The sequence below is a fragment of the Dipteris shenzhenensis genome, chromosome 27 (assembly GCF_047967505.1).
Source record: "Dipteris shenzhenensis isolate YYH24624 ecotype China chromosome 27, Dip_SZ_1.0, whole genome shotgun sequence".
Classification (NCBI taxonomy): domain Eukaryota; kingdom Viridiplantae; phylum Streptophyta; class Polypodiopsida; order Gleicheniales; family Dipteridaceae; genus Dipteris; species Dipteris shenzhenensis.
Window position 1 is genome coordinate 50,546,095 of NC_141622.1, and position 27,785 is coordinate 50,573,879.

The 27,785-nt window shown below is 43.6% G+C and overlaps 1 protein-coding gene across 1 annotated transcript; it reads left to right on the forward strand.

The window, feature by feature from the left end:
* Nucleotides 1-20,639: 20,639 nt before the first annotated feature.
* LOC147884452 (uncharacterized) lies at nt 20,640-24,799 on the forward strand. Its single transcript, XM_087398201.1, has 6 exons — nt 20,640-20,678; nt 20,753-20,806; nt 21,463-21,564; nt 21,670-21,816; nt 22,481-23,741; nt 23,868-24,799. Exons 1-6 carry the CDS (start codon nt 20,640-20,642, stop codon nt 24,797-24,799), a joined length of 2,535 nt encoding a protein of 844 aa, XP_087254327.1.
* Nucleotides 24,800-27,785: the final 2,986 nt, after the last annotated feature.

The following is a 27,785-nucleotide window of genomic DNA, read 5'->3' on the forward strand; positions in this document are numbered from 1 at the left end:
TCGTTCCTTCCACACTTGTGTTGGTGTTGGTAACAACACGTTTTATCCGTTGATCTTTCAATGTTGATGACACAACTCTAAATATTGAAGCATATCCCTTTCTTATCACTCCGCTCACATCAAGAGCCTCTTGAATTTTCGAGACATTAGCTTTACTTTCTGATACATTCTTCAAGAACTTCACATTTTACCTTCTTACACTTCTTTTCCTCCATCGCGTTCTTTGCAACAATAGTGGAGACTAAACCCTTCATTTTTTTGATCGAAATTAAATTAGGATCAATGTTTTCTTTCTGAGGTCTTAAATTTTCCCTGCAACAAGTCCACTTTGCAATATTAAAGATTTTCTTGCAAGACAGACACACATATACAAATACAATGACTAAACAAGATGTACTCTTACCTTGCTTTTTGTACTCTATGCTTACATCCTCCAGTGCTAGCTTTCAACTCTGTAATGTTTCAAATTCTCTTGCTTTGTTGTCTCTATCCAAGAACTGTTCTCTTCATTCTTGCTCTCCATAGCTCATTCTTTGTCTTTTAATGCTCTTTGATTTCCCTTTGCAGCTGCTCTTTCAAGTTTGAATTTATTGACATTTCTTGTGCCTTCTCCATTCTTTCTCAGACATACAATGTCTTTTACATTTCCACAGTTGAATGTTGAGTCGAAATGTATCCATACATTCCATTGTTCCCGTCACCCACAAACCTAAATTTGTCCATCGCACCATAAGTTGATGTGTTGGGAGCCTGCTCTTCTCATGTTTTCCTTTTGCTTAGCATTCACAAGCAGAACCTTTCTTCTTTTTTGTAGTGGTGCATATTTTTCTTCTAAATCAATGTGCAAATGGTGTAGTCACTTCTTTTGAGGTTCTTCTTCAACAGCATGGTTGCACGCAGTCATTTCGTGAGGGTTGGTTCTTCATCTTGTCTACTTTTTATAAAACTCATCGAATCTTTCACAGTAACCATTCAAATATTTGAAAAAAACGGATTCGTGATGGCATGATGGGTTCTTTATGAGAGGCCGCCATCGAAAGAGATGCTGAATCTATAGTTTAATGCATCGTCTTCTCAATTATTTGAAAGGACTTTTTTATTCCTCCCTGAACTAACACACCTGTGGTCCTGAACTGATAGATATCCATATTTTATTGCTTTTTTACAAATTTTTAGAAGAGAGATAAAAGAGAAAATAGCAAATTTCTTATAGGGCCCCAAAATGAGCTCCCTTTTTTCCTAAATGATATAGGGGTAAGTTTATGTATTGATTCTCATTTAGAGATGTCAAGAATGTGACCATCATGTCACAATGGACTCTCAAGGACGTTTGGCAACACCTATCGGTCATGGAGGATGGCATGTCTAAGTCCTTTCACTTTACCTTAAATGGCGAAAAGGTAGGAAAGCATGCAGAGAAGCGCATGCATAGTGTCACTTTTATTCCTCTTGCAATATTAAAGATGGGAGTGGAACAATTGTGGATTTTGACATTTTCCAATTCATAGTGGTGCAATTAATTTTGATGGTTTGAATGGTTTTGTTTCATGTCAATGTCAAGTTTTGCCCCAAAAAAAAATATTTTATTTTATTATTTATATTTAGAACATTTGGGTTTATATAGGTTAAAAAGTTACTTTAGTTTTAGAGTTTCACTATCATAGCCATAGTTCTCCTAGCTACCAAACTACCATAGATTCTGCTAGATCTTTCTTCCATGTTTTCATCTCCCATACTCCATAAGTTGATAGAGAGGTGGAGTTATTTTTAGTTTTTAATAAGAGCATAGATGTCCCAGGCACCTAATTGGGAGCCCGAGATGATTTTGAAGACCTCATCAAGTACATGCAAGACCACATCACGAGTTTTGCATATCAACTTGTCTACAAAAAGATGGGTCCCAGTTGATTATTTGAAGTACTTGTTCAATCAAGAACCTAAATTTGTGAAGCATTTCGATCACTTTTGAGCCCAACGCACACCCCTAGGTTTTAGGGAGGTAGACACTGATGACCTCCTAGCGTGCGGAGTCATTGAAAACACAAGAAATGGGTTCCTATCCTGGGAAATGACCTTTATTTTCCTTCTCTAGGAGGGACAAATGGAAAAGGAGGCCTTGACCTCAAGACCTAACCTTGATCTTGCCCTTTCAGATCCTCTTATTTCTATAGATGTGAGAGTGCTCTCAATGGAAGCAAGAATAGATAAGGAGAGAGAGAGAGAATCAGAGAGCCACACAAGTTTTGGTGGGTGCAAAACCACCCTAATCTTCTTTTTCATTCATTTATATATGTGTTTGAGTATTGTACATAACCGAGGTAAAGGCACAGTGACCTTTAACCCCCACAACCTCCCAGTTAAAGAACAATGTACCTTTAAGGGAGAACAACTAGTGAGCATACTATCCAATGCCCATCAATGCATGACAATACTCAAACCACTGACTAGGTAGATTCTTCGTCAGCATATCTGTAGGGTTATCATCTATATGAACCTTGACAAGCTCTATGCGCTTGTCCTCAAGTAACTCCATGATGAAATGGTACCTGACCTCAATGTGTTTGGTCTTTGCATGAAAGACCGGATTCTGTGCTAGTTGAATAGCACTCATGGAATCACTATGCAATGTCGATACACCTGTATGAATCCCCAAATCTCCCACTAGCCGATCAAGCCATATAGCCTCCTTGCAACCCTCTGTGGCTACAACATACTCAGCCTTTGTGGTAGACAAAGCAACACACTTCTTCCTGTGTCTGTCCACGACATTGTACCACCTGCAAAGGTGAACACATAACCAGAAGTAGATCTCCTACTATCCACATGCCTTGCATAGTCTGAATCTGTGTACCCAAGTACATGCATGTCTCCTCTACCAAAGCAGATGCACGTCTCCTTGGTACCCTTCATGTACCTCATGATGCACTTAACTGCCTCCCAATGCCTCTTTCCTGGATTAGCCATATACCGACTAACAACTCCCACTACAAATGCAATGTCTGGTCTAGTAGCTATCATAGCATACATAAGACTCCCACTGCTAATGCATAAGGAACCTTGGCCATCATGGCCCTCTCCTCATCTGATTTGGGACTATCGGTATGACTCAGTTTCACATATGGAGGCAATGGAGTACTCACTGCCTTCCCCCCCTCCATATTGAAACATTGCAATACTTTTGTAACATACTCCTTTTGTGAAAGCCAAAGGAGTTTCCTACTCTGATGATGCATGATGCGCACACCAAGAATATGACCTGCAAGTCCCAAATCCTTCATATCAAAGGCCTCATGCAACTTGGCCTTTAATGCATCTAGCTCATAAGTATTCTTGCTAGCCAATAGCATATCATCCACATATAGTGCCAGGATTATCATGCTATTATTTTTAGCCCTTTTAGTGTAGAGGCAGCGATCAATTTCACTCCTTCTAAAACCGTTGGACCGAATGAAAGCATCAAACTTCTGATACCATTCTCTAGGCGCTTGCTTAAGACCATAGAGACTCTTTTTCAGCTTGCAAACTAAATGTTCTTTGCCCTTTTGGTTTTAAGCACATCTTCTTCGGCAATTCTGATTTGATAAAACCCGGAGTAACCATCACAGAAAGTATACATCTCATGACCACTTACCTTCTCAAGAATGAGGTCTTGAAAGGGCAAAGGATGATGGTCCCTCTTGGTGGCCGCATTGAGTTTCTTATAATCGATGCAGACTCGCCACTTGTTTTTCTTTGGGATGACTACCACTGGTGAAACCCATTCAGTATTGTGAACTAGAACAATAAACCCAGCTTCTACAAGCTTTTACAACTCTGAGCATAGAGCGTCGATTTGTAGGGGCCCTAATCTTTGATACTTTTGAGCCACTAGCTTAGCATCAGAGGCTTCAGCTCTATCTTGTGTTCTATGGCAGTCACATGGCGAAGGTGGTGGTAGCTAGTTGCAAAGAGGTCACGAAAATCTTTGAACATTTCTAGGAACTCCTATTTCTCACTCTGAGTGAGATCTGGGGAAAGCATAGATTCAAGCTATTGAGGACTAGCTATTATCTTTTTTGTAGGTGGCAAGGTCAAAGACACCTCCATCATGTAAACTTCTTCCTCTGAGAACTCCTCCCCCCCGTCTGAATCTTCCATTGACTTAGACACCGAGGATGAGAGAGTATCATTGTCTTACTCCTCTTCTTTTTCTAGTTCAGTGGCACCTGGTTGCACCAAGATCTTCTCCTTTGAAGCACCAAAAGACATGTGTCCTATCTTCCAATAGCTGACTGCATCACTCTTTCTTAACCACAGCCTCTAGAGTATAGCTGGATAAATCGTGCTTGTATCTTCAATGTCCACTACATAGAAATTGACGGTGGTGGTCAATCCATTCATAGTGATGGGCAAGTCCTCAATGACTCCTAGGATGGCAAGTTGTTGACCATCTGCTACCTTGATTTGAGTGGAGGAATGCCTTGTGCATTTCAAATTCAACTTCTTCATGATATGGGGGACCATGATATTACATGCAGCTCCCCCATCAACACACACACTTTTGACACGGCAGTTATCTATGATGACATCAACTGTATGCGGGTCCAGATCAACTTCTTCAGAGATAGAAGAAATCTCTTGTATCTTTTCCTTTTTCTTGCTCTTCCTTGTTGAGAGCCCCTGCTGCAACTCACGTCTCACCTTAGGGCTTAAAGCTATTAGTTGAGGAAGCGTGATGCTCAAAGAACGATGAGCAAGGTCCTGAACGACCGAAAAGTCTTCTTGCCCTAAGCTGATAGGGAAATCAAAGGGCAACCACTTACTCCTACGAGATCGTACTTGTCGGATGGGGGCTCCAGTTTGCACGCAAGTCTCTTTCAACTAGCTTGAGATGCGTGCAAAGTATTTTCACCACTGTTTAAGTCTCTGCATATTATCATGGCCAAGCTCATCCGTGCCATCTCTGCCCGCTTCGGTACCCCTCGCTCCGCTTCCACCTCTACTGAGTTGTCGGATTCCAAGCACTCTTGGAATCTTCCTCTCATCGATCCGGAGGATGTGTATAAGTTTAGTATGTTCCAGTATAAGATCCTAATTCACTTAGAAGATTCACCCTTGGAATATTGGGACATTCGGTGCGATAATGACCCTTCTGGTGGCACTCATAGCATACAACATTAGCACGGTCTCTTGGAGGGTGATTGGCTTGATTTCTGATACCCACCATCTCAAGCCAAAGATCCTTCAGGGCCTTGACTAGGTCATGTTGAGATATCGAGCTCCACTCGTGATATGCCAGGGTGACCGTTGTGCATTTATGTCACCGACTTGTTAGCTACAGATGCGGTTGATACACCGCCCATGAATAATAGTTGGATGATAGTTATCCTTATGTACTCTAGTTCGTGGCTCAGTTAGTATGCCACCTTATCTAGCTGAGTTTGGTTTGAGACCCACGTATAGAGTTCTTCTATTTCTTTGTACTAGAGTTCTTTTGGCTTTCACAGCTAAGAAGAGGAAAATTGTTTTCAGCCTCCACCTTTGTGTGTATTCCCCCGTTGTGTATGTGAGAAAGCCACAGGTGAGACTCCTTCCTTCTCTCCTAATATCTTCACATGGTATCAGAGCCTGGTTTATGGTAAGGAGATCAAGAAAGCAAACCAAGTTCGTGGTGTCCTGGTAAGAGGACTAGTGTTGCTTTCCTTTTTTTGAGTTTGGGAGCAAATCTCTACAGGTAGCACAGCCAGAAAGTGCAAGAGTGCATTGTCTCAGATTGAGACGCCCTTTGCAGTGAGGACAATATATGTTGCAGGACAAGGAAAAGCCCTTGGTGACTTTATTTTTCTGATTCGAGGCCATTTCGGGGCCCGTTTTGGAGGCCAAAGTTCTCCGCAAGCACTGAGAAAAAGGCCCTATTTTTGCTATGCGACCACTGCTCCATAGGTCGGTGAAAAGTTGCCACAGAAATTGCATCGTATGCATGTGTGAAAAGATATTGGGAGTTACAGAACCATCCTTATTACCTGTTGATGCAAAATCGTCACTAGGAAGTGACTGTGTGTTCAAATACCACTTTCATCAGTTTTGCAGATTTGCCCTTGTGAGGCAGAAGTTGTGTTTTTTGTAGTGACAGAATATTTTGCAGTGTTCTATAATGGCGTCTGATTCTCTTTCACAGATTGTCACTGAAAAGCTTAACAAGAACAACTTCCAAGCATGGAAGTTTAGAATGACGAATTTCCTTATGGAAAAAGGCTATTGGGAGTTCATTACAGGAAATGAAGAAGAACCAGTTCTTCCTAATGTTCCCAATCAATAGGAAATGCAGTCATTTAAAGGATGGCATGAGAGAGCCAGAAAAGTTATGTACTGGCTGTCTATCAGTGTTTCAGATTCTATGATTGTGCATATTTAGGATGCAAGTACGCCAAAGGAGGCATGGGATACTTTGGCAAAAATGTACAGCACAAATACGCAAGCTAGGAAAATGCAGCTCAAGCAAGAGTTGCACAATGTGCAGAGAGAAAATATGAGCATCAATGACTACCACATGAAGGTAAAGAAGATTGCAGATGCACTTGCTTCCATTGGGTCACCAGTGGAAGATGATGATTTAGTTTCTATAACCTTGAATGGTCTAGGAAAGGATTATGCACAGTTCCAGACATCCATTGCCGTCCATGAAAAATTTCCTGATTTTGAGGAGTTGTTTGCTCTTCTAATTTCTAAAGAGCAGAGAAATGGTGGTGCATCTTCTTCAGGAAGAACTTCAAAAGAAACTGTCTTCTAACCTAGAGCATGGTCTGACAAGATAGGACAGTATCTTGTCACTATTGGCTTTCATATTTCCAAGGCAGATTTCTCACTTTATGTGAGAAAAACAGAGAAAGGCATTATGCTGCTTGTCATTTATGTTCAAGATGATTTGATCATCACAGGTGATAGTGATAAAGATATCCTTCATGTGAAAATGCTATTGAAGCAGAAGTTTGAGATGAAGGATTTGGGAGAGCTCTGTTATTTCTTGGGCATTGAGGTGATTCGATCACCAAGTGGAATACGGCTCTTGCAGAGGCAGTATGGATTGGACATGCTATCCAAATATGGGATGACAGGCTGTGAGCCTATTTCAGTTCCTTTGGAGCAGAATGTGAAGCTGAGTGCACATGCAGGTGAGCTTCTGAAAGACCCTACTATGTATAGACACATAGTAGGAAGTTTGATTTATATGACTATTACCAGGCCAGATTTGAGCTATGTTGTTGGATTGGTAAGTCAGTTTATGCAGGCTCCAAGGAAACCGCATTTGGATGCGGCTAGACGCATACTCAAGTATGTGAAGTCCACATTGCAGTATGGAATATTTTATGAGACTGGAATTCAAATACAGTTGCATGGATACACTAATGCTGATTGGGCTGGTACTATTTCTGATAGACAATCTACCAGTGGATATGTGTTCTCTTTTAGGAGTGCTGCAGTCACTTGGAGCAGCAAGAAACAGCCTACAATTGCCTTGTCGAGCATAGAGGCTAAGTATGGGGGTGCAGCAATGGCTGCATGTGAGGTAGCTTGGTTGCATAAGCTACTTTATGATATGCATCAGTCTACAGATGGGCCAGTTGTCATTTATTGTGACAGCATGAGCAATATACACTTGGCAAATAACCCAGTCTATCATGCTAGAACAAAGCACATTAAGGTGCATTATCACTATGTGCGGGAGAAGGTTTTACTAGGTCTTATTGATCTAGTTTATGTCAGCACAGAGGATCAGGTAGTTGACATATTCACAAAGGCATTGGGCACAGAGAAGCTGCGCAAGTTCAGAGACCTTCTTGGTGTGCAGGAATTGGGATTGAGCTCGAGGGGGAGTGTTGAGATATCGAGCTCCACTCCTGATATGCCAGGGTGACTATTGTGCATTTATGTCACCGACTTGTTAGCTGTAGATGCAGTTGGTACACCGCCCATGAATAATAGCTAGATGACAGCTATTCTTATGTACTCTAGTTCGTGGCTCAGTTAGTATGCCACCTTAGTTAGCTGAGTTTGGTTTGAGACCCACATATAGGGTTCTTCTATTTCTTTGTACTAGAGTTCTTTTGGCTTTCACAACTAAGAAGAGAAAAACTGTTTTCAGCCTCCACCTTTGTGTGTATTCCCCCATTGTGTATGTGAGAAAGCCACAGGTGAGACTCCTTCCTTCTCTCCCACTATCTTCACAGGTCATTGACTCCGGGTTCTTTAGTAGGAGCAGCCAGGGGATTTGGAGGAAGGGGGGCTCGTGGACGAGGTTAGGGAAATCTTCTAGGCGGAGGGTGAGGATATACACCTTGTTGAGCATAAGCATCTAAAGGAGGACCATACATTTGAGGTGGAGGCAGTGGATACATTCTTGATCGAGGGTGGGGGTATGCCCCTGAGTTGGACCCCCCAGGTTGTTGTTGCAAGAATTGAGTGGGTTGCAGAGGGACAATCATCTTCTTTGAAGCGGGGTTAGATTGAAGTTTATCAAACTTTTGAGCCATCTCTTGTGCTAGCACCATGGTTTCTAGATTCTCCCATTTGAGCTTGAGGCGAATTCATCACTTGCTCATGCTACAACGTAGCTCAGCACATGTTGAGTCATTTCTTGTGTGGCAATGAAACGGTCTAGGAGCACAGTCGCTCGATCCACATATCGACGCACCGTCTCACCTTCTGACTACTTCAAATTTTCCACCTATAGGTACACATTCTCTGGCTCCTCTTCTTTGCCGTAATACTCAATCATAGCCACTGTCAACCTTGGCCAACTTTGGCGAACATCCTTAGCCTGCTTCTCATACCACACTTGAGCCAAATCCTCTAGAAATGTGGGAAGAACCAACAACCATCTTTCTTCAATAAGAAATTTGAGAGCCTACACAACGGCGCTTGAAGGCTGTGGGGGTTAAAGGTCACTGTGCCTTTACCCCGATTATGTACAATACTTAAACACATATATAAATGAATGACAAAGAAGATTAGGGTGTTCTGCACCCACTAAAACTTGTGTGGCTCTCTGTTTCTCTCTCTCCCTCTTCCGTTCTTGCTTCCGTTGAGAGCACTCTCAACTGGTATCAGAGCCTGGGTGATCCAGCTGAGCGTGCGTGAATGCTTGAAGAACAACACCTCTAAGGGAGGAAGGAGAAGCTCTGTGGGAAGCTTTGTGGGTGACTTTACTTGCATCTGAGTGTGTAGAGACCTTGGAGGAACCTTTGGAAAAGTCACTTTGGTTTTGCGAAGTGGTTTTGAGAGGAAACTAATGAAGAGGTTGTTTGAGCTACAGATGAAGGAAGGGGTCTCCATTGCTTCTCACTTGAATGAATTCGATATTATTTTCAGCCAGCTTCAGGGTCAGAAGATGAATTTCAATGCGGAGACTAAGGCAATATTTCTCTTATGTTCATTGCCATCCTCATGGGATACCTTCCGTACAGCTGCCAGTAACTCTACACCTAGTGGAATACTAAAATTTGATGATGTTGTGGGTAGCTTGTTGGCCGAGGAGATTAGACGGAAGTCTATGGACGGCAACAAGCAGAATGCAGCCTTAAATGTGCAAAGGAGTAGATCACAGTTCAAGGGAAGTCCCAAGAAAGAGGAAAGTCTCGTAGCAAATCCAAGGCACGGAACATTGAGTGTTACCACTGTGGCAAGAAGGGCCATATGAAAAAGGATTGCTACAAGTTGAAAAGAGAGCAAAAGGATAAGAAAAAGAATGCAAATTGGGATGCAAATCAAAAGGAAGAGAGTCCAAGGGAGGACAAAGGAAAAGTGAAGATCGAGGAGATCAATGCAGTCACACATGATAGTGACAATGACGTTCTCTTCATGTCTAGTTTATCTGCAGAGTTGCTTACCACTTCAGATGACGCATATTCCCAGGATTGGATTTTGGATTCTGGTGCTTCATTCCATGTTACTCCCCATAGGGAATGGATCTCCACTTATGACAGTGGAAACACAGGTTGTGTGCATCTTGGAAATGACTATGCATGTGACATAGTGGGAGTAGGTGACATAAAGTTTTCTTTTGCAAATGGGTCTGTATTTATTTTGAAACATGTGAGACATGTGCCTAAGTTGACCAAGAGTCTTATTTCAGGGTTAGTAGATGATGCTGGTTTTCACACCACTTTTGGCTTTCAGAGTTGGAAAATTCAGAAGGGTTGTATGCTTTTGGCCAGGGGTGCCAAGTTTGGGACTTTGTATCCCTTACATGTATCAGGGGTATTTGATCATGTTGTTGCAATAACTGAGCAGCCAAGCACTTCTTTGTGGCATTGTAGCTTTGGGGCACATGAGCCAGAATGGAATGAAACTCTTATGCCATTTGGGTTATGTACCGCATTTGAGTTTCTCTGATTTTGAATTTTGTGAGCACTGTCTCTATGGGAAGCAGACTAAATCAGCCCATAAAGAAAGGGAAAGAAAGAGTTTGAAAAGCTTGATTTGGTGCATTATACATGGTCATTAGGCAGCACTGAATACTATGTGACATTCATTGATGATGCAACTAGGAAAGTGTGGGCTTATGCTATAGCTCAGAAGAGTGATGTGTTTCAGGTATTTCAGAAATGGCTGGCCTTGGTTGAGAATCAGTCAGCTAGAACGCTTAAATGCCTACGGACTCACAATGGTGGAGAGTATCTCTCTCATGAATTTCAGCATTTCTGTGATATACGTGGGATTAAGAGGGAGCTCACATCCCCTCATACTCCAGATCAAAATCCAGTTGCAGAAAAGATGAACCGTACCATTCAAGAAAGGTTGCAATGCATGCTTTCCAATGCAAGTCTTTCTAGTGGTTTTTGGGCTCAAGCAATGAAGACTGTAGTGCATGTGATCAATAGATCACCTAGTAAGAGTTTGAATGGTGGTATTCCTAAAGAGGCATGGAGTGGCAAGAAGCCCTCTTACTCTCATTTGTGTATATTTGGGTGTGAGGCATATGCACATGTGCCAAAAGAGCTTCGAAAGAAGCTAGATCCTAAGTCTAGGAAATGCATCTTTCTGGGTTATGGTGAAAGTGGAGAGATGGGCTATCGTCTCTAGGATCCAGAAGCAAAGAAGATCATACGCAACCATGATGTAGTCTTCAATGAGAAGAAGATGCATAAGGCACCCATGAGGGATGTGGAAATGAGGAGAATCACTTTCCAGGATGTGAATCCACCTGCATATGTTGATAGACAGCAAGCTGTCCATGCACCAAATGTGCAAGAAATGGTACCACCAAGTACTCCCACAGGTATACAATCAAGGGTAGATGATGGATCATTTATTGGTGGAAATGATGAACCAAATGTGGCTGATATGCAGGTGGGACAGCAAGCTAAAATGCCCTTGAGAAGATCATCTAGAGTGTCTAGACTGCCTGATAGGTTTGTTCTGAGGGTAGACTATGTGATGCTTACTGATTACGGGGAGCCTTCTTGCTACAGAGAGGCTATGACGTGCGAGGATCAACGCCAGTGGGAGTATGCTATGCAATCAGAGATGAGTTCACTTATGAAGAATAAGACTTGGGACTTAGTTTCTTTACCACATGGAAAGAAAGCATTGCCATGTAAATGGGTCTACAAGATGAAGATCACAGGTGATGATGTGCCTAGGTACCAGGCCCGTTTGGTCGCTAAAGGGTTCAAGCAAGAGAAAGGTGTGGACTTTGATGAGATATTCTCTCCGGTTGTGAAGATGACCACACTTAGATGCACGCTTGGACTAGTGGCATCAGAGTATATGGAGCTTATGCAGATGGATGTCAAGACAGCTTTCTTGCATGGGGAATTGCATGAGGAAATTTACATGGTGCAGCCGGAAGGCTTTGAAGAAAAGGGCAAACAGCATTTAGTTTGCAAGCTGAAGAAGAGTCTCTATGGTCTTAAGCAAGCGCCTAGAGAGTGGTATCAGAAGTTTGATGCTTTCATTCAGTCCCAGGGTTTTAAAAGGAGTGAAATTAATCACTGCCTCTACACTAAAAGGGCTAAGGATAATAGCCTGATAATCTTGGCACTATATGTGGATGATATGCTATTGACTAGCAAGAATACTTATGAGCTAGATGCATCAAAGGCCAAGTTGCATGAGGCCTTTGATATGAAGGATTTGGGACTTGCAGGTCATATTCTTGGTATGTGCATCACGCGTGATCAGAGTAGGAAACTCCTTTGGCTTTCACAAAAAGAGTATGTTACAAAAGTATTGCAGCGTTTCAATATGGAGGGGGGGAAGGCAGTGAGTACTCCATTGCCTCCATATGTGAAACTGAGTCATACAGATAGTCCCAAATCAGATGAGGAAAGGGCCATGATGGCCAAGGTTCCTTATGCATCAGTAGTTAGGAGCCTTATGTATGCTATGATAGCTACTAGACCAGACATTGCATTTGCAGTGGGAGTTGTTAGACGGTATATTTCTAATCCAAGAAAGAGGCATTGGGAGGCAGTTAAATGCATCATGAGGTACATGAAGGGTACCAAGGAGACGTGCATCTGCTTTGGTAGAGGAGACATGCGTGTACTTGGGTACACAGATTCAAACTATGCAGGGCATGTGGATAGTAGGAGATCCACTTCTGGTTATGTGTTCACCTTTGCAGGTGGTGCAATGTCGTGGATGTCTCGCGCACAAAAGTGTGTTGCTTTGTCTACCACAAAGGCTGAGTATGTTGCAGCTATAAAGGGTCGCAAGGAGGCTATATGGCTTGATCAGCTAGTGGGAGATTTGGGGATTCATACAGGTGTACCGACATTACATAGTGATTCCATGAGTGCTATTCAGCTAGCACGGAATCTAGTCTTTTATGCAAAGACCAAACACATTGAGGTCGGGTACCATTTCATCAGGGAGGCACTTGAGGACAAGCATATAGAGCTTGTCAAGGTTCATACAGATGATAACCCTGTAGATATGCTAATGAAGAGTCTATCTAGTTGGTGGTTTGAGTATTGTCGTGTATTGATGGGCATTGGATAGTATGCTCACTAGTTGTTCTCCCTTAAAGACACATTGTCCTTTAAGTGGGAGGTTATGGGGGTTAAAGGTCACTGTGGCTTTACCCCGGTTATGTCAGCCATACTTGGGAAATGAGATAAGAGAGAGGCGAAATGAGGCTTATCTATTGGCAAACAATGGAAAGAGGTAGCTTGAACTAAAAATCAGGTCAAGATACATCCACAAAGCATACATAAGTAGGATAGGGTGTGACTGGTGTATTGTGAAAAAATATACGAGAAGAATCTTCAGCATAGAATAGCTCATAAACAATCTTAAAAGGACCAACCGTCATTAAAAGAGGCATGGTATTGCATCCATCCTTACAGGTGAGGGTTAGAGACACGGCACTGCATGAGGTTGTTCATAAAGGCAAACAAGAATGCCATCACAAATGTCAATAGCTGGAGAGCTTGCACATCACCTTCAGCTTCTTCCAATTCTTGTAGTCACCATGCTATTTCTTCAAGGGGTGTGCGGTCTAGCATCCTTCTTTCGAGCACTGTCCTTAAGGACCTTTCTGATGATGTTTCGAAGTCGGTAAACTCGTATCAAATATGCACAACATTGAGTTTCATGATGACCACAACCTTTGCATTCCTTATAAATGATCACCCTCATTCGTGGCTTGTGCTTTGTTGGGGCGGTGCTTCCACACGTTTCATGCGTGATTGAAGTACAAGCTTCACGTGCCAAGAAATCAGCAACTAAATTTGAGCTCGAGGGATATGCTGAATTTTTACCTCTTCAAAGTGTTTGCACAATTCCAATGCTTGTTGATGTTGTGGAACCAAGCCTTTGCTCTGCACCTTCCACCTTCCACTAACTTGTTCACACACAAGTTGAGAATCTCCTTGCACCTCAAGTTGCTTGATGTGATGCTCTTGTGCCTTTTGTAGCCCAAAAATGAGTGCCGAGTACTCAACTTGGTTGCAAGTACTCGCAGGTGCAGACTTGCTATAACAATACACCTCACCCCCTGGTGAAGTGAGCTTCACACCCACACCAGCAGCCTTGGCAAAAGGTTTGTATGCTCCATCAAATTAAAGTAGCCAAGATGTCATCACACCAAGACCAAAATCCAAACATCCCAAGTTTCTTGGTTATCCAAGATAGGTAGAAGGAGAGGGTGGGGAGAATTCAACACTTGAGTAAGACGATCAACACCAAATAAACTTGCAATCCGTTGTTGATAGTTTATCTTTAAGCCAAAAAGAATTACAACTTGAAGCTTAAAATGAGGCACAAAGGGTTGATTAGGTACAAAGGGATTCCTTGGTCGAAACATTATCAACCATAGCCACAAGCCCTAGAAACCTTTGTAACATTACCAACCATAGCCAAGGCCTAGAAACCTTTGTAGCGAGATCAAGAAGAAATCATTCAAGATGAGCTTATCCACTAGAATTACTAAGTAGATGCGCCAAATCTCCCCCCAAGCTTGCGAAACATCCCACCCTTTGAAGAATGTCACCGTTTTAATTACCTCCGATGCAGCAAGTAGCTCGATCACTGCACAATGAGTAGAAGTGAAATCAAAGTCCTCCCAGTATATCACCAGTTCTTCACCTTGAATCAACCACGATGTATCATTCCACCCATTGTCTCCTTGAACAATGCATTGGACAATCAACCGTTGAAGGTCGACATGAAGATCAAGAAAGAGATCTCGCCAATTGATAGCCGTAATGAGCAAAGGACCAAGCACCAAATCCTTGAACTCATCGAGAAGTGACATAAATATCGACCCTCCTCGTGTGGCGTGCGTCCAAGGAGTGAACTTGAAAAAGTTTCGAATCTGCGATCTAGTAAGAGATGTGAATAGAGCACATGAAATGAAATACTTTTGCTTTTTACAACAAGAGGAAACTCCCCATGGTTAGAGAGTTACAGTTCTCGAGATTTCAATATATAAGCAAAATCATTACATTTTCATCACTTCTATTTGCTGGCCCATTGATAAGTTTTTCTTTTGTGAATGGGGAGGTCTTGGGTTCAATTCCCACTCCTTAATAAAAGGAGAAGAGAAAAGAAGAGAAGAGGAAGAGAAGTAGAAGAAGATAGAGGAGAGGGGCACGATGTGAGGATCTGTTACAGTTTTGCAGAAGATCTGAAAATCTGTCGCGACCAGAAGACACGATCGCAGCTAGAAGATGTGTGAGACACGCGCGAATGTGCCAGTCACGACAAAGAGATGTGCGGGTGCACCTAGGAGACATCCGAATGCGTGCATAGAACCCCAGAGGAAGCGCAGATGTTACAGTTTTGCAGATGCGATCGGTACGACCAGAAGATTTGCCAACCAGAAGATGCGTCAGAACTGTAAGCAGACTAGAGGCGCAGAAGCACGGATGCGCAGATGTGCAAAAACTGCGACCAGAAGCAGATTGGAGGCACAGAAGCTGAGAACCACAGATGGAAGGTGTCGCAGAATCACACCCAGTCGTAGGAGAAACGAATTTTATGCCACTAGCCGTGGACATTTTGATCCCAGCAGCCACACCATTTTTGTTACTTAGAAAAGAAATCAGGACAAGAGGCTCAAGGGCCATAGAGGAAAGCAGAACGTGAGCGTGAAACATTATCATCAGTGGGAAAAAGGGATTTTATGCCACTAGCCGTGGACATTTTGATCCCAGCAGCCACACCATTTTTGTTACTTAGAAAAGAAATCAGGACAAGAGGCTAGACACTAAGCATGGCGATGCTCAAGGGCCATAGAGGAAAGCAGAACGTGAGCGTGAAATGTTATCATCGGTGGGAAAAAGGGATTAAAAGGGGAGGGAATGAAGAGGGAGACTATGGCACAAGGGGAAAGGGAGAGGGGAAAGAGAAGCATGTACATGATGGGAGGAGGAATGTAAAGATGGAGACATCAAGGGACGAGAGCCATGCTTTATTTGAAAGGAAGGGAAGGGGGAAATCAAAGTACTAGCTAGGTGGCTTTACAAGAATGAGCGTGTCCCATCAAGGAATAGCCCCCTCCTTTTATAGCTAAGAGAGGGGGTCTCTCCCAATAAATGCATCCTCCCACATGCATGGTGTGTAAAAAAGTCTCCCATATGGGCTAGGAGGTTACGTACTCTCAATTGTGTGCGACAACCCTTTGCCTCATTTTTCCACATAAATCAAGCCCCATATCTCAAGTCTATGATACTCTCTTGGTCTCTTTCCAATTTTATAATACATTCAAACCTGTAGGAGGGCAAGTGGAGGGTTGGCACAAGGAATCTTGCCACCTCATCGTACTTTCCCCATTATTTAACTTGCATCCTTGGACTATCTATACCCCCTCCACATGGGCCTATCCTACATGGAGGGAATAATCCAATATAATATCCATCCCCACCTATTTTATATTACTTCTCTCATCGACTTTGGGCCATATCTCACTAAATGCAAGCATGGGACTGCCTAGGTGGAGGGGTGGCACATGGAGGAACCATGCCACCTTACATTTTATAATATTACTACCATGGATTATGTACAACACACTTTATGGGTCATCTTACGTGAAAGGGTGGCACATGGTCATGCCCTTCCACCTCAACCTTGGACCCTATGCACACCATATTTTATTATACTATTGCCACACATACAAACACACACATATTTATGCCTTTTTCCTTAGACAAATTTATCCATAACAACACATATACCTTATCTTTAAAATGGTGAGAACTTCATTATTCAGCCACAACTCAATATCCATCATTGGATTCTCGCCAAATTTTCCACGTTTTGGTATAGGGCGACCAGTTTTTCATATACATGATGCCATCTATTGTAATAAAATGCCATAATGAGGTTTTGTGTAGACACCATGTATTTGCAAGAGACTTAGTCCAAGTGCACCTTGCATTTAATCCCAACATTCATATACATGATGCCATCTATTGTAATAAAATGCCATAATGAGATTTTGTGTAGACACCATGTATTTGCAAGAAACTTAGTCCAAGTGCACCTTGCATTGTCCACTTTAGTATCCCAACATTCATCCACTTATTGAAGAACATTTTCTGCTTCCAAAACTTCATTGATTTTTACCTTCTCACTTGCACATTAGAGAAGAAGTCAACTAAGAAAAGTAGAGGCTTCAAACAAGTTGAATTTCAATTAATAGCTTACATTTGAAACTCTCAATTATGCATGAATTTGGCAAAGGCCACTCCCCACTACTAAAATTTGAAAGGGCTATCTTTGTTACAAAACCCTAGGTTTATGTGAGGTAGGAAAAACACAGAAGTGGTCATAAAAGGACGCATCATTCTCTGTAGGTGACCCTCTTGTCTTTCCCTTGTACAGCTCTTCACCAATTGAGGCATGAATACATCAAGAATGTCAATGATACATTCTTTAAACACATGATTTTTCCTTAAAACAACCACAGTTAGGTCTGTATAAAAGAAGATCAAAGGAATGTAGTTCAAGATGAAGCTCCTTATGCAAAATCACATGTTGCACCAAGATCTCTTTGATTGTCTTGCCAAGTCTAAAATCCTTAGACTCTCGCTTTCCAACATGAGATAAACTGATTGACTATGGTTTGTTTCTTTCGTCTTATTTGTTGCATTATTATCCAACTGCCTTTGGCTATGGTTGTAAGAATCCACCAACACTGCTTATCCAATGTGTTATAAGTGGATAAAAATTCAATAAACATAGCCATGAGCTTCAAAGAGGAGAGAGTGAAGAAGAAGATGAGTTTAAATAGAAAAAAGCCGTGTCAAAGAGGAGAGAGTGAAGAAGAAGATAAGTTCAAAAAGGAATAATGGAGGGAACCTCAGAAAACACCTATGCAGAAAGACCAAAGTAGAATGCATGAAAAGGACATTGCCTTTGGGGTAAAGAAAAGGTGAAAAGGGTGAGTTGGACATTTGCAATACAGTTTTTGGGGTGAATGTGAGCTGGATATTTGACTTTCCCGAGTTCACCCCCTTAAGAAAATGGAATTTGAAATGCCAAACGGATTTTGAAACATAATGATTATGCACCAGAAGTTCTCTCCTCATTGGCTTTGAGAACTCTCTCCCCCAAAAAAATGGCTTCAAAATTTCCATAATGCCTACTATGCATGAGGAAGGGCACCTTTGGTGGCTACTTTGTGCTCTCGAAAGGGGGCTGGGTGGATGTAGAGAAAGGGGGCTGGGTGGATGGACAGAGAGAGAGAGAGAGAGAGAGAGAGAGAGAGGGTGGCACCACCCCATACACAGAGAGTCCCCCCCCCCCAAAAAACCAAAAAAAAGAAAAGGCGAGGGGGGGTGTTACGAGGACCTACGTTCACCTTAAAATTTTCCACACTTTTTCCTTAGCGCCCTCCACATCCCATCTGGATCGCTCTCATATAACTCCTTTGATCTTGCTTGTCACGGACGTGACCAAGTCACACTCACAGCGGAACTACCTTGGAGTCACGTCTAGCGATGTTCTCAAGAGGGTCCTCGTCGTCACAACCCCTACTCTGGCTTCTCCAGCCCGAGGGGGATCCTGACTACTCTTCTGAGATAGGTTCGGCCGACCTACGATGTGCAAGCCTTTTATGCATCTACCATCTCGTGCATGTGAGCCTAAACCACCCGAGTGAATGTTGTGTGCCCCAACCCGGGTTTTACATGCCTTTTGTGTTTTCATTCGATGCAATGTATGAGGCACATTCACAAGCATTCAATGCACGAGGTCAACCCTGGTCAACAATCAACACACGCAGTCAGTCAACTCAGTCAACCAGCCAATCAACCAATCAGTCCACAACCCTAACTGACTCGGTTACACCAAACAGACCGGCATGCAGTCAACCCAACTTTGACCAATAGTTTGACCAAGACCAAGCATGCTTCACTGACTGTCACGAATGTAGACGGTTGTGCATACCTTCCAGCATTGACTCCACCTCACTCACATCAAAGACGACATCATCGCACACTCAACGACCATCAAACAAGCTCAACAACCCTCCGCGCATTCTGCCCATGAGTATAGACTACGACAGCTATGCATACAGGATCTACGACTAGGGACAAAATTTGACAAGGATATCTATGTCATTAGCCCTTTTTTGTGTCAATTACACATTGATTTAGAATTTCTTTGTCAAATGACAATGCAAAATAGCTTTTGTCATTTTCACATGAAAAATGTCAATCTATTTTAATTGTCAAATGAAAAACTGGTTTTTTAAAAAAAAATTCATATGTTTAGATGAAATCCGGATTCCGATCTTAGGGAATCCAAAGAGCATGAATGATTTTCGGTGGTGGTGGACTGGTGGCTCGTGTGAGCCACCTACTCCAATTTAATTAGTCCCGCTCAAATTTTGTCCATGCTGGTTAGTAGCAGCTGAGGCTCCAATATCTTTCGTGCTCCAGCCTCCCTGCGAGTCGGGACTTCTTCTTCTTCTCTTGCCACTGGTTGCCAGTGTCCTCGCCGCTCGGCTTGTCTTCTCTCCCGAGTCCCGACTCCCCCTTCGTCTCCTTCTCCGGCATCTCTACTGCTTCTTCCATGCCCTTCGATGCCTTTCTTGTCCATCAAATCATCCTCGATTCCTCACCCTCTCCATCCCCTATCCCGCCTTCCTCTCCTCCCAACCACTTCCCTCGACCTTGTTTCTAGCACGCTGCACGTCCCGCATCCATGATTGGACTGTGCATGCGTGAAGGCGGGTAGAGGCATCCTCTGCATTTGTACAATGTACATGCGAATTCCGTTCAGTTTTGATTCTGTGGTATCTTCGACCCTGCGAATGTCTAGAGCGGAGGGAGCTGTGGAGTCCATGGATACCGGGAGCGGAACTTTTGGTAGAGGTACATGAACTATTCTTAACGCTCTTTGTTCAAAGTTGATCGATCGTTCTCTTTTCATAGACTCTGTCTGCATGCTCGTCTAGCGATCTGTTCACTCTCAAATTCACTTCCAGCAATCCCACACTCGATCTTCATAGACTATGTCTGACTACTCGTCTAGCGATCTGTTGATTCTCAAATTCAGTTCTAGCAATCCCACGCTCGATCTTCGTCGTCGTGACCTGCCAGAGACTGTCTCGGTTAGAATTGATTTGGTAGGATAAGCATAGAGAGGAAAACGGATTTTAGAGATCTCTTGCAGTACGCCTATGAATTTAACAAGGCGCCTATCTGAGATCTCCGACAATACGCATGCATCTCTAAAATTTACGTGGGGAAAACGAAAAACTCACCTTCGGACTCGGGAGCCTCCAACCGCCATAGCCACCAAGCTTCAAAGCCGCCATAGCCAACCAAGCGTGCATTTTTCACCTCTCCCGCTGTTCTTTCGCTCTATATCCTCTCTCCTCTATCTCTGTTTTCCATCCATCTCTTTCCCCCTCTCTCAGAATCATTCATTCCAATCCATTCCAAAAAATTTGTCCCTGCTCCTGTGTATCCGAATCGATGGCCTTTTGTCCTTTCGTCCGTTGACGGAAGGTATGATATATATTAAAATGTTGCCGCTGGACTCTAGAGATGACTGTTGGAAAGCATGAGAGGATCCTGTGCCCTGCACGCTAGGAGGTGCATTAGTAAGTATCGTCAGTTTGTCGGAAGCTTGGTTTACTTAACCTATACCCGATCATGTATCTATTTTGCCGTTCGGGCTCTCTATTAGCTCTCGTCACAACCATGGGAGGATCACTGGAAATCACGATTATGGGTGCTCAGGTACTTGAAGGGTACAAGCACATATGGAATGACTTACAGCACATTTTCGGAGCTGGGTGGATTCTGTGATTCAGACTGGGCGGATACCAGATGCTCGGCAACAGGTTATTGTTTCATGCTGGCCGCAGGTGTCATTTCATGGCTCAGCAAGAAGAGTGACGCCAGCTCTACTTGCTGATCTTGCTGGTCCAATGTAGACTACATCTCTTGAAGAGCCTCAAACTTCTATGCCTGAAAGATGTTCTGTTTTAGACAGCACCTTGGATGCATAAAGCATGTGATGGGTTTTTTATGTAAGCATTGATGCAATCTGTGAAACATAGCTTGTGGCCATGCAATATCCTAGGAGTTAAACATATGTAGGAGGTTGTCAAAGATCACAATTGTAGGTTGAAAGTCAAAAAGATAAAGGTGTTAGGAGTTAGGCAATGCAAGCCAAGGAGTGCCTGCCCATGTGTAGTCTTCTCTGGAGTAGTAGAATAGAACGTGGTCTTTTGTCATGAGTTACGGTCCTTAAACAATTGACAAGGCATTTGTTGTTCTTCACTTATCATTTATTCATGTACTGAAATGTGTGTGCAGAAGTCAAGTGTATTTATTTAATGCAATGCAAGTGCCACATCTGGGTTCCTGACAAGAAATTTCAGATCAGTTGGCATTCTGATTTTGCACTCAAATGCTGGAATAGTTATCAACTTCATTTGCATGCTAGCAAAATACATGCCATTTTACAGTGTGATTCTACACAGCTGGACCAATTTTGTCTGACGTGTCTGTGTTTCAGCAACAATTCGTAGGTTTCAATGCTGAGCTGCAATGGATGTTATCTATACTTATCAGGCTAATGTTTGCATTTGCAGTTTCATTGAAGTGCTTCTTGTTCCTGGTATTAGTGCTGACGTAGGTAATTTGCAGTTGTTGGAGTTATTCTTAGAATGAATGCTCTTGTACTAGCTTAGGTGATTGCCCTTTGGTTGTACTACACATGCAGGGCCGTGAGCATAGAGATGTCATCTCTACGTCAGCTTTTTCAGAAAAAAGTACCTTCTATCGACACTTTGAATACAAATATCAGTATACAGAAGGGGCTGAAAGAGAAAAACCAGCTGCTTGCAGCTTCTCTAGGTCTTGTGCTAGCGTGAGGAGGGGGACCAGCAAGTATGATGGACTATATAACCAATGGAAACTAGGTGCCTCAAGCTTCTCTAGGTCTTGTGGTAACCTGGGAGCAGGTACCAACTAGTATGGTAGACTATACAACCGATGGATTCCTCAACCCATTGAGAAACTAAGCCACCGCATGGTACTGTCCAAGAAAGTGCGATTGACTTGTATGCCTTCTCAAAGTCCGAAAAGGATCCCAAGTGGCTGGGACTTCTAGCAGTCCAATTTGTGGCCTCCTAGAAAATGATGTTGTCCAAGATGCTCCTCTCTTGAACGTAGCCTGTCTATATGTCATGGTTGATGTTAGGTAGGAGAGGATGCAGGTGTAAGCTCAAGACCCTGGCCAAAATCTTGTTGGCTGTTTCTGAGAGGGCGATTGGTCTCTGCTGGTGGAGGTTGGCCTCCTTTCTACTGCTGCAGGGCTGTTGAAGATCTCTTTTTCAGTATGTGAGTGCACAACACTTGCAATCATATGGGAGGTCTTCGATTACATCTGTCAAGTCTCATTCAGCAGATCTGGCAAGATCGTGTACATGTAGAAGGTGAGTGAAGCTATGAAATCTTAATGCAATTACTTGTTTCTCTTTTGTGGAGTCGAAACAGTGTGTTTTGATGCAGTTTTATATTTTTCTCTATAGGTGTTGGTTGCTTTCGAATTTATTGTTATGGAAGGTTCAAGCAGTGCTAGAAGTGTTAATAAGAAAGGAAAGGGGCGTGATTTATTATCTTTTTTCAATAAAGTAGGTGATGAGACCCATGGTGAGCAGCCGCAAAAACATAGGGAGTTGTATGCAGATTTGTTTGGAGATGAGGATCATGATGACAGTATGGATGGGATGCAAGAATTTGAGGGACACAATGATGTAACACAACAGAGAGAGGGGATGATAGTTAGGAGGTATCAAAGTCAATGGCGCTTGCAATACCCTTGGGCATACAAGGTGCAAGTAGGGGAGAAGGTATTAGTGAAGTGTGAATATTGTACAAAGTTTACAAAAGAAAATGTGTATGCTAAGGAAGGAGCACAATCACTGCAGTTAAGTGCATTAAAGGCACATTCTAAATCAGAGCAGCATCAAAATGCAGAGATACGCTTTCGAGATTGGAAAGATCGAGAAAGAAGTCCAATAAGGGAACGATTTGATGCATTGCATGATAAAGCAAGGGAGCAAATTATATGTCTCATGAAGTGTGTTTATTTCTGCTCTTGTTTCAATATTCCATTGGAGAAGTATCCACATCTAGTCCAGTTTAATCGTTACATGGAAATGCCAAATATTTCATTAATGGATGAATATGCTTCTTATGTAAATCCAGTCTCAGCTAGAGAATTTCTGATGGCGCTTCGGAATTACTTTCGAGAACTATTAAGTGCAGAAATGCTATCTAGTTCTTTCTTTTCTGTCATGGTTGATGAAAGTACAGATCGCACATTAGAGAAGCACTTGATCATTTATATCACATATTTAAAGGAGAATAAGCAGGTCACAAAGTTTACACGCTTGGTGTTTCTGTCTGATGGTGATGTTGAATCTGTATTTCAAGCAATGATGAAGTTCTTGGAGGAAGTGAAGCTTGACATAAAGAGAATGGTTTCTATTGCTACCGATGGTGCTAGTGTGATGACAGGATCGAATATAGGAGTTGTTACACGCTTTCAAAGTATTCTTCCTAGGCTATTGGCCACACATTGTATAGCTCATCGGGAAGCTTTAGCTATAAAGGATGCAAGCAAATGCTTTTGGCAAATGGATGTGGTTGATAAGCTGGCTGCAAGTGTTTACACATGGTTAGGCAAGTCAACTAAGCGTCACAATGAATTCAAAGAGTTGTTGGATGCCTTTGAGATTGTTGAGTTAAAAGCACTTCGGTACCATGATGTTAGATGGTTATCTAGAGGTCAAGTGATGAAGAGGCTTGTTGAGCTTATGCCTGCAATTCTAGAAATTTGGAAAGTTCAGAATTTAAAAGGCTATTAGACAGCCACTATATTCCAAGTGCAATTTCTTATTAACCTTCTTGCAGATGTGCTGGAATTATTGAACATCCTGAGTAAGAACCTTCAACATGAAGTAGTTGATCTTACAGAAATAGGACGCAAGCTGGACAACACCATTAATACTTTGAAGAAGATGTTTTTACGCCATAACAAGCCTTTTGGAAAGGGGAGTACATATGTAGCTCCTTTTTTGAAAATGGCAATTACAGGTGGTTTGAAATATACAAAAAATGATGCAATCAGAATTTTTAATTTAAGGTTTGTTCCAATCCCTAGAAAGCAAGAGAATGCCTCAACCTCTACTCAAGGAGAGCAACAGCAAGAAGATGGTATCCTATTGCAGCATAGTGTGCCTTCTCAACATGATGATAATAATACGAGAAGCATAGATGATAGTATATTGTTGGGGAGAACATTTGTACAGGCTGTAATTGATGCATTGAATAGCAGATTTACAGATTTGGGTACTTTTAATGCTGTTAAGTTCTTTGAGCCCAGAAGTTATCCAGAGGATGTGGATGATAGAGAATCAAAGACTCAAGAATGGCTTGGAAAGCTACTTGAAAAATTCTGCAGTGGTTACCACCCAGTTGCAAAGAAAGAGCTGTGCCTTAGTGAGCGAGAGGACTTTGTGGAGCAGCTATATGCAGCAGGGTCTGATAAACGGATGCCAAAAGCATGGGAATTTTGTGTGTCCAGTGGGGGGGATGAATGGTTTTTGCAGTTTCCAGAGTTGATGCGACTATGGCAAGCCATATGGGTTATTCCAGCAAGTACAGCAGAGTGTGAAAGAGGCTATAAAATCAAAACTATAGATAGAAGTAATCTAGTGTTGGAAACATTAGATGCTCATATGATGCTTGTTTCAAACCAAGTCGATCCTTCCAATGTATCTTGGTCTAGAGTTTTGGATATATGGGAAAATGAGCAAGGAAAGAGTAGAAAAATAAAGATGTGAACAATTTTACTTCTATATTATTTGTTTAGTGCTTTTTCTATATATCACTTCTATATTATTTGCTAGTGCTTTTTCTAAACATTTCTTCAATGAAAGATTTATTTATGTGGATTTTTCATGAAATAATTTTTATTGTCAAATGAAAAATGGATATTCTATTTTGTTTTTCATGAGAAAAATTGGTGTATCAATTTATTTTTCAACTTACAAGTAGGGGAGTAGCTGAATTTTTGTCCCTGTCTACGACTCGCAGGAATCAATGACATACGCCCCGAACTGATCCCACACAGTTCAGACAGTCGTGCACACCCACAACAGACTCGAACAGCATCCTGTCAGTAACATACAGACATGCAGACAGACCCCATTTCGAGATGCTTGCGTATGCAACGGTTCGTCATGTTTCAATGCAGAGATCTGCTGTTTTCGAATCCCCAGCCAAGGAGTATGCCGTGCGTCCAACCCGTGTGTGACAAGGAGTGCAACGTGCGATAGGTATAGTCCAAGGTCGCGCGGAATGACGAACGCAACGTGCAGATGTCGATCATATGATGCACCGATGACGAGGTGGGGAAGAGAGCAGGCTGCAGGCGATCTGCAATAATGGGGCGAGTAGCCGGTCGCCAAATAGAGTGCACCGGGTTCACCTGTGTGAGAGAGAGAGCATGCAATGGAACGAGGAAATCGTGTGCAACTGAAAGAGGAAATGGAACGAGGCAAGGGTGACGAAAACGTTTTCCTCATTTGGGCGAGTCGAGATGACTCCGCCCCAAACCAAACGTATACACCGGCTACCATCTCGTCTCATCGCTCCCATCTCTCGGTCCCGCAGCCTCGCAGGCTGCACACGGCCCGATCTCGACCTCAGCGCCGAGAACGACCAACCCACGGCACACGATGCATCGGACGCACGTCGCCCAATGCTGGAGTAGGAAGCTCGAAACGCCTCTGCCTCAGCTCGAAATGCTACCCACGGAAGTCGTCAAGCAGCTGCAGCAGGTCGCCCTGCTGCTGACATCACCCGAAAGGAAAACGTGACCAAATGGAGCTCGAAACACTACTGAACAAGTCGCCAAACCATGAAGGACCCGGACCAAAACGAGACCAAGGAGGGGCTCAAAATGCCCACAAAACAGGTCGCCCAGGTGTTGGAAGAGGTGGCCCAGCAAGCCAGCACGAAGGGGAAGCAAGGCAGCGTCGAACAGTCGCGAAACGACGCGCAAATGGGGTGAAAATCGTACGCAGGTCGAGCGCACAGCAGTCCGTCAATCTGGGCATTCCGTCGATCAGTCCGTCGATCAGACGGATTTCCGTCGGTCGGGTAGGGGACGAGCTCGACTAGGGGCCGAATGCCAAGTCGTGAGGGCTAGGGCACGGGGTTTAAATGCTCGTGCCACGTTGGAAGCACCGGCACGCTTAGGGCCAGGAAGAAACGGCTACGCGAGCTGGCAAGGCGGGCGTCTGTAGGCACGTGCGGAGCGCCCCTTGTCGGCACCACATTCATCATGTACTGTACGCCGTCAGGCACGAGAAATGGGGTACGGTCATAAATGCACACGATGATGCTGCTGTCAGACCTCTGCTCCAGGCTGCCACGTCTCAGTACAGCAGACGTCTGACATCTGCCCCTGCTGACCTGGCCCTGCTCATGCTGATCTGTCAGCCCATGAACTCGCCACGTCACTGCCAAGTCTGCAGCATTGCTGACCTGCCCGCTGACTTGCCACCACGCAGACTGCGCATGCCAGGTGTCGAAAGTAACCACTGCCACGTGTCACCTGCCCCTGTGTATCTGCTACATGCCGCCACGTGTCAGCCGCCTGTACCTGTTGCTGCCTGCCCGTTGTCTCGTAAACAGGTGCGATATTAAGTCGCCTTTGGGGACGTGTACGTCGTGGCTCGTGCGAGGCTGCCACACATGTGGAGCCTACGCCCACGTATGTACCATCACGCATGCGACGATACATCATAGCCATGCCAGCATGCATCCCATGCATGCCAATTTGCCCATGTGCCAACCAACATGCTTGCACCATAGCATGCACATTTTTTGCCCTTTTTGACCCCTCTTTGGGCCTCAATTAAAATGCCTTGTGCCCTTGGGTTATGCCATCAAATAGCATCGAATTTTGACCAGTTCGCGAGGCAGAAGTCCCGACCGCAATGCCGAGACTCGTGCGCACTTGTCCGCATAAGACGCCAGTCCGTCGACATCTTCCTTTGACTGGCGCGAAGCCAAAACATCTCGACCTCATCGCCAAGATGGAGACCAAAGTGCCGCACACCATGACCCAAGCTCCCCGAGCCTAGATCCGTCGCATCACAAAGAGGATTTCTCCCCTTCACCAAGAGTACACGCCGAGCCGTCGCTCGACGTCTAACCTGCACAAGCCACGGTTAGTATCCAATCAAGGATCTTCCGTCAAAAGATAGCCATGAGCGAAGTGGTCACAACCGCTGTTAGATAGCTTGCGGACACGGATTCGAACAGTCTATCGCCAAACCCTTCGCCAACAGCACGAATGTAAAGGGTACAATGGATTCAGACAATCCGTCGATGAATCCCCCTTTGTCAACGGCCCCCGATTGTCACACAACAGCATTGACGTGGATCCGACCTCAATGCCGAATCCCTAGGAGCAAACCGTGACGCGAATCCGACGTCATCGCCGAATCCTTGCCACACCATTGACGCAGACCCAACCTCATTGCCGAATCTTGCCAATGAAAGGAGGTGAGGCTGACTCATATCCGACCTCATCGCCGACACCTATCAACCACATGCAAGTGTGAATGTCGCACAGATTCAACCTCAGCGCCGAATCCCTTGTCAACAGTCCCAGACCGTTACAAGGGGGGGAGGGGCACAGCCCCATACTTATTATATGAGAAGGGCAAGGGTCAACATTCCAAACAAGAGGGGGGGGGCGCGGCGCTAAAGTAAAGCCCCCAACTCAGAAACTTTTTCTTTTTCTTTCTTTTTTTC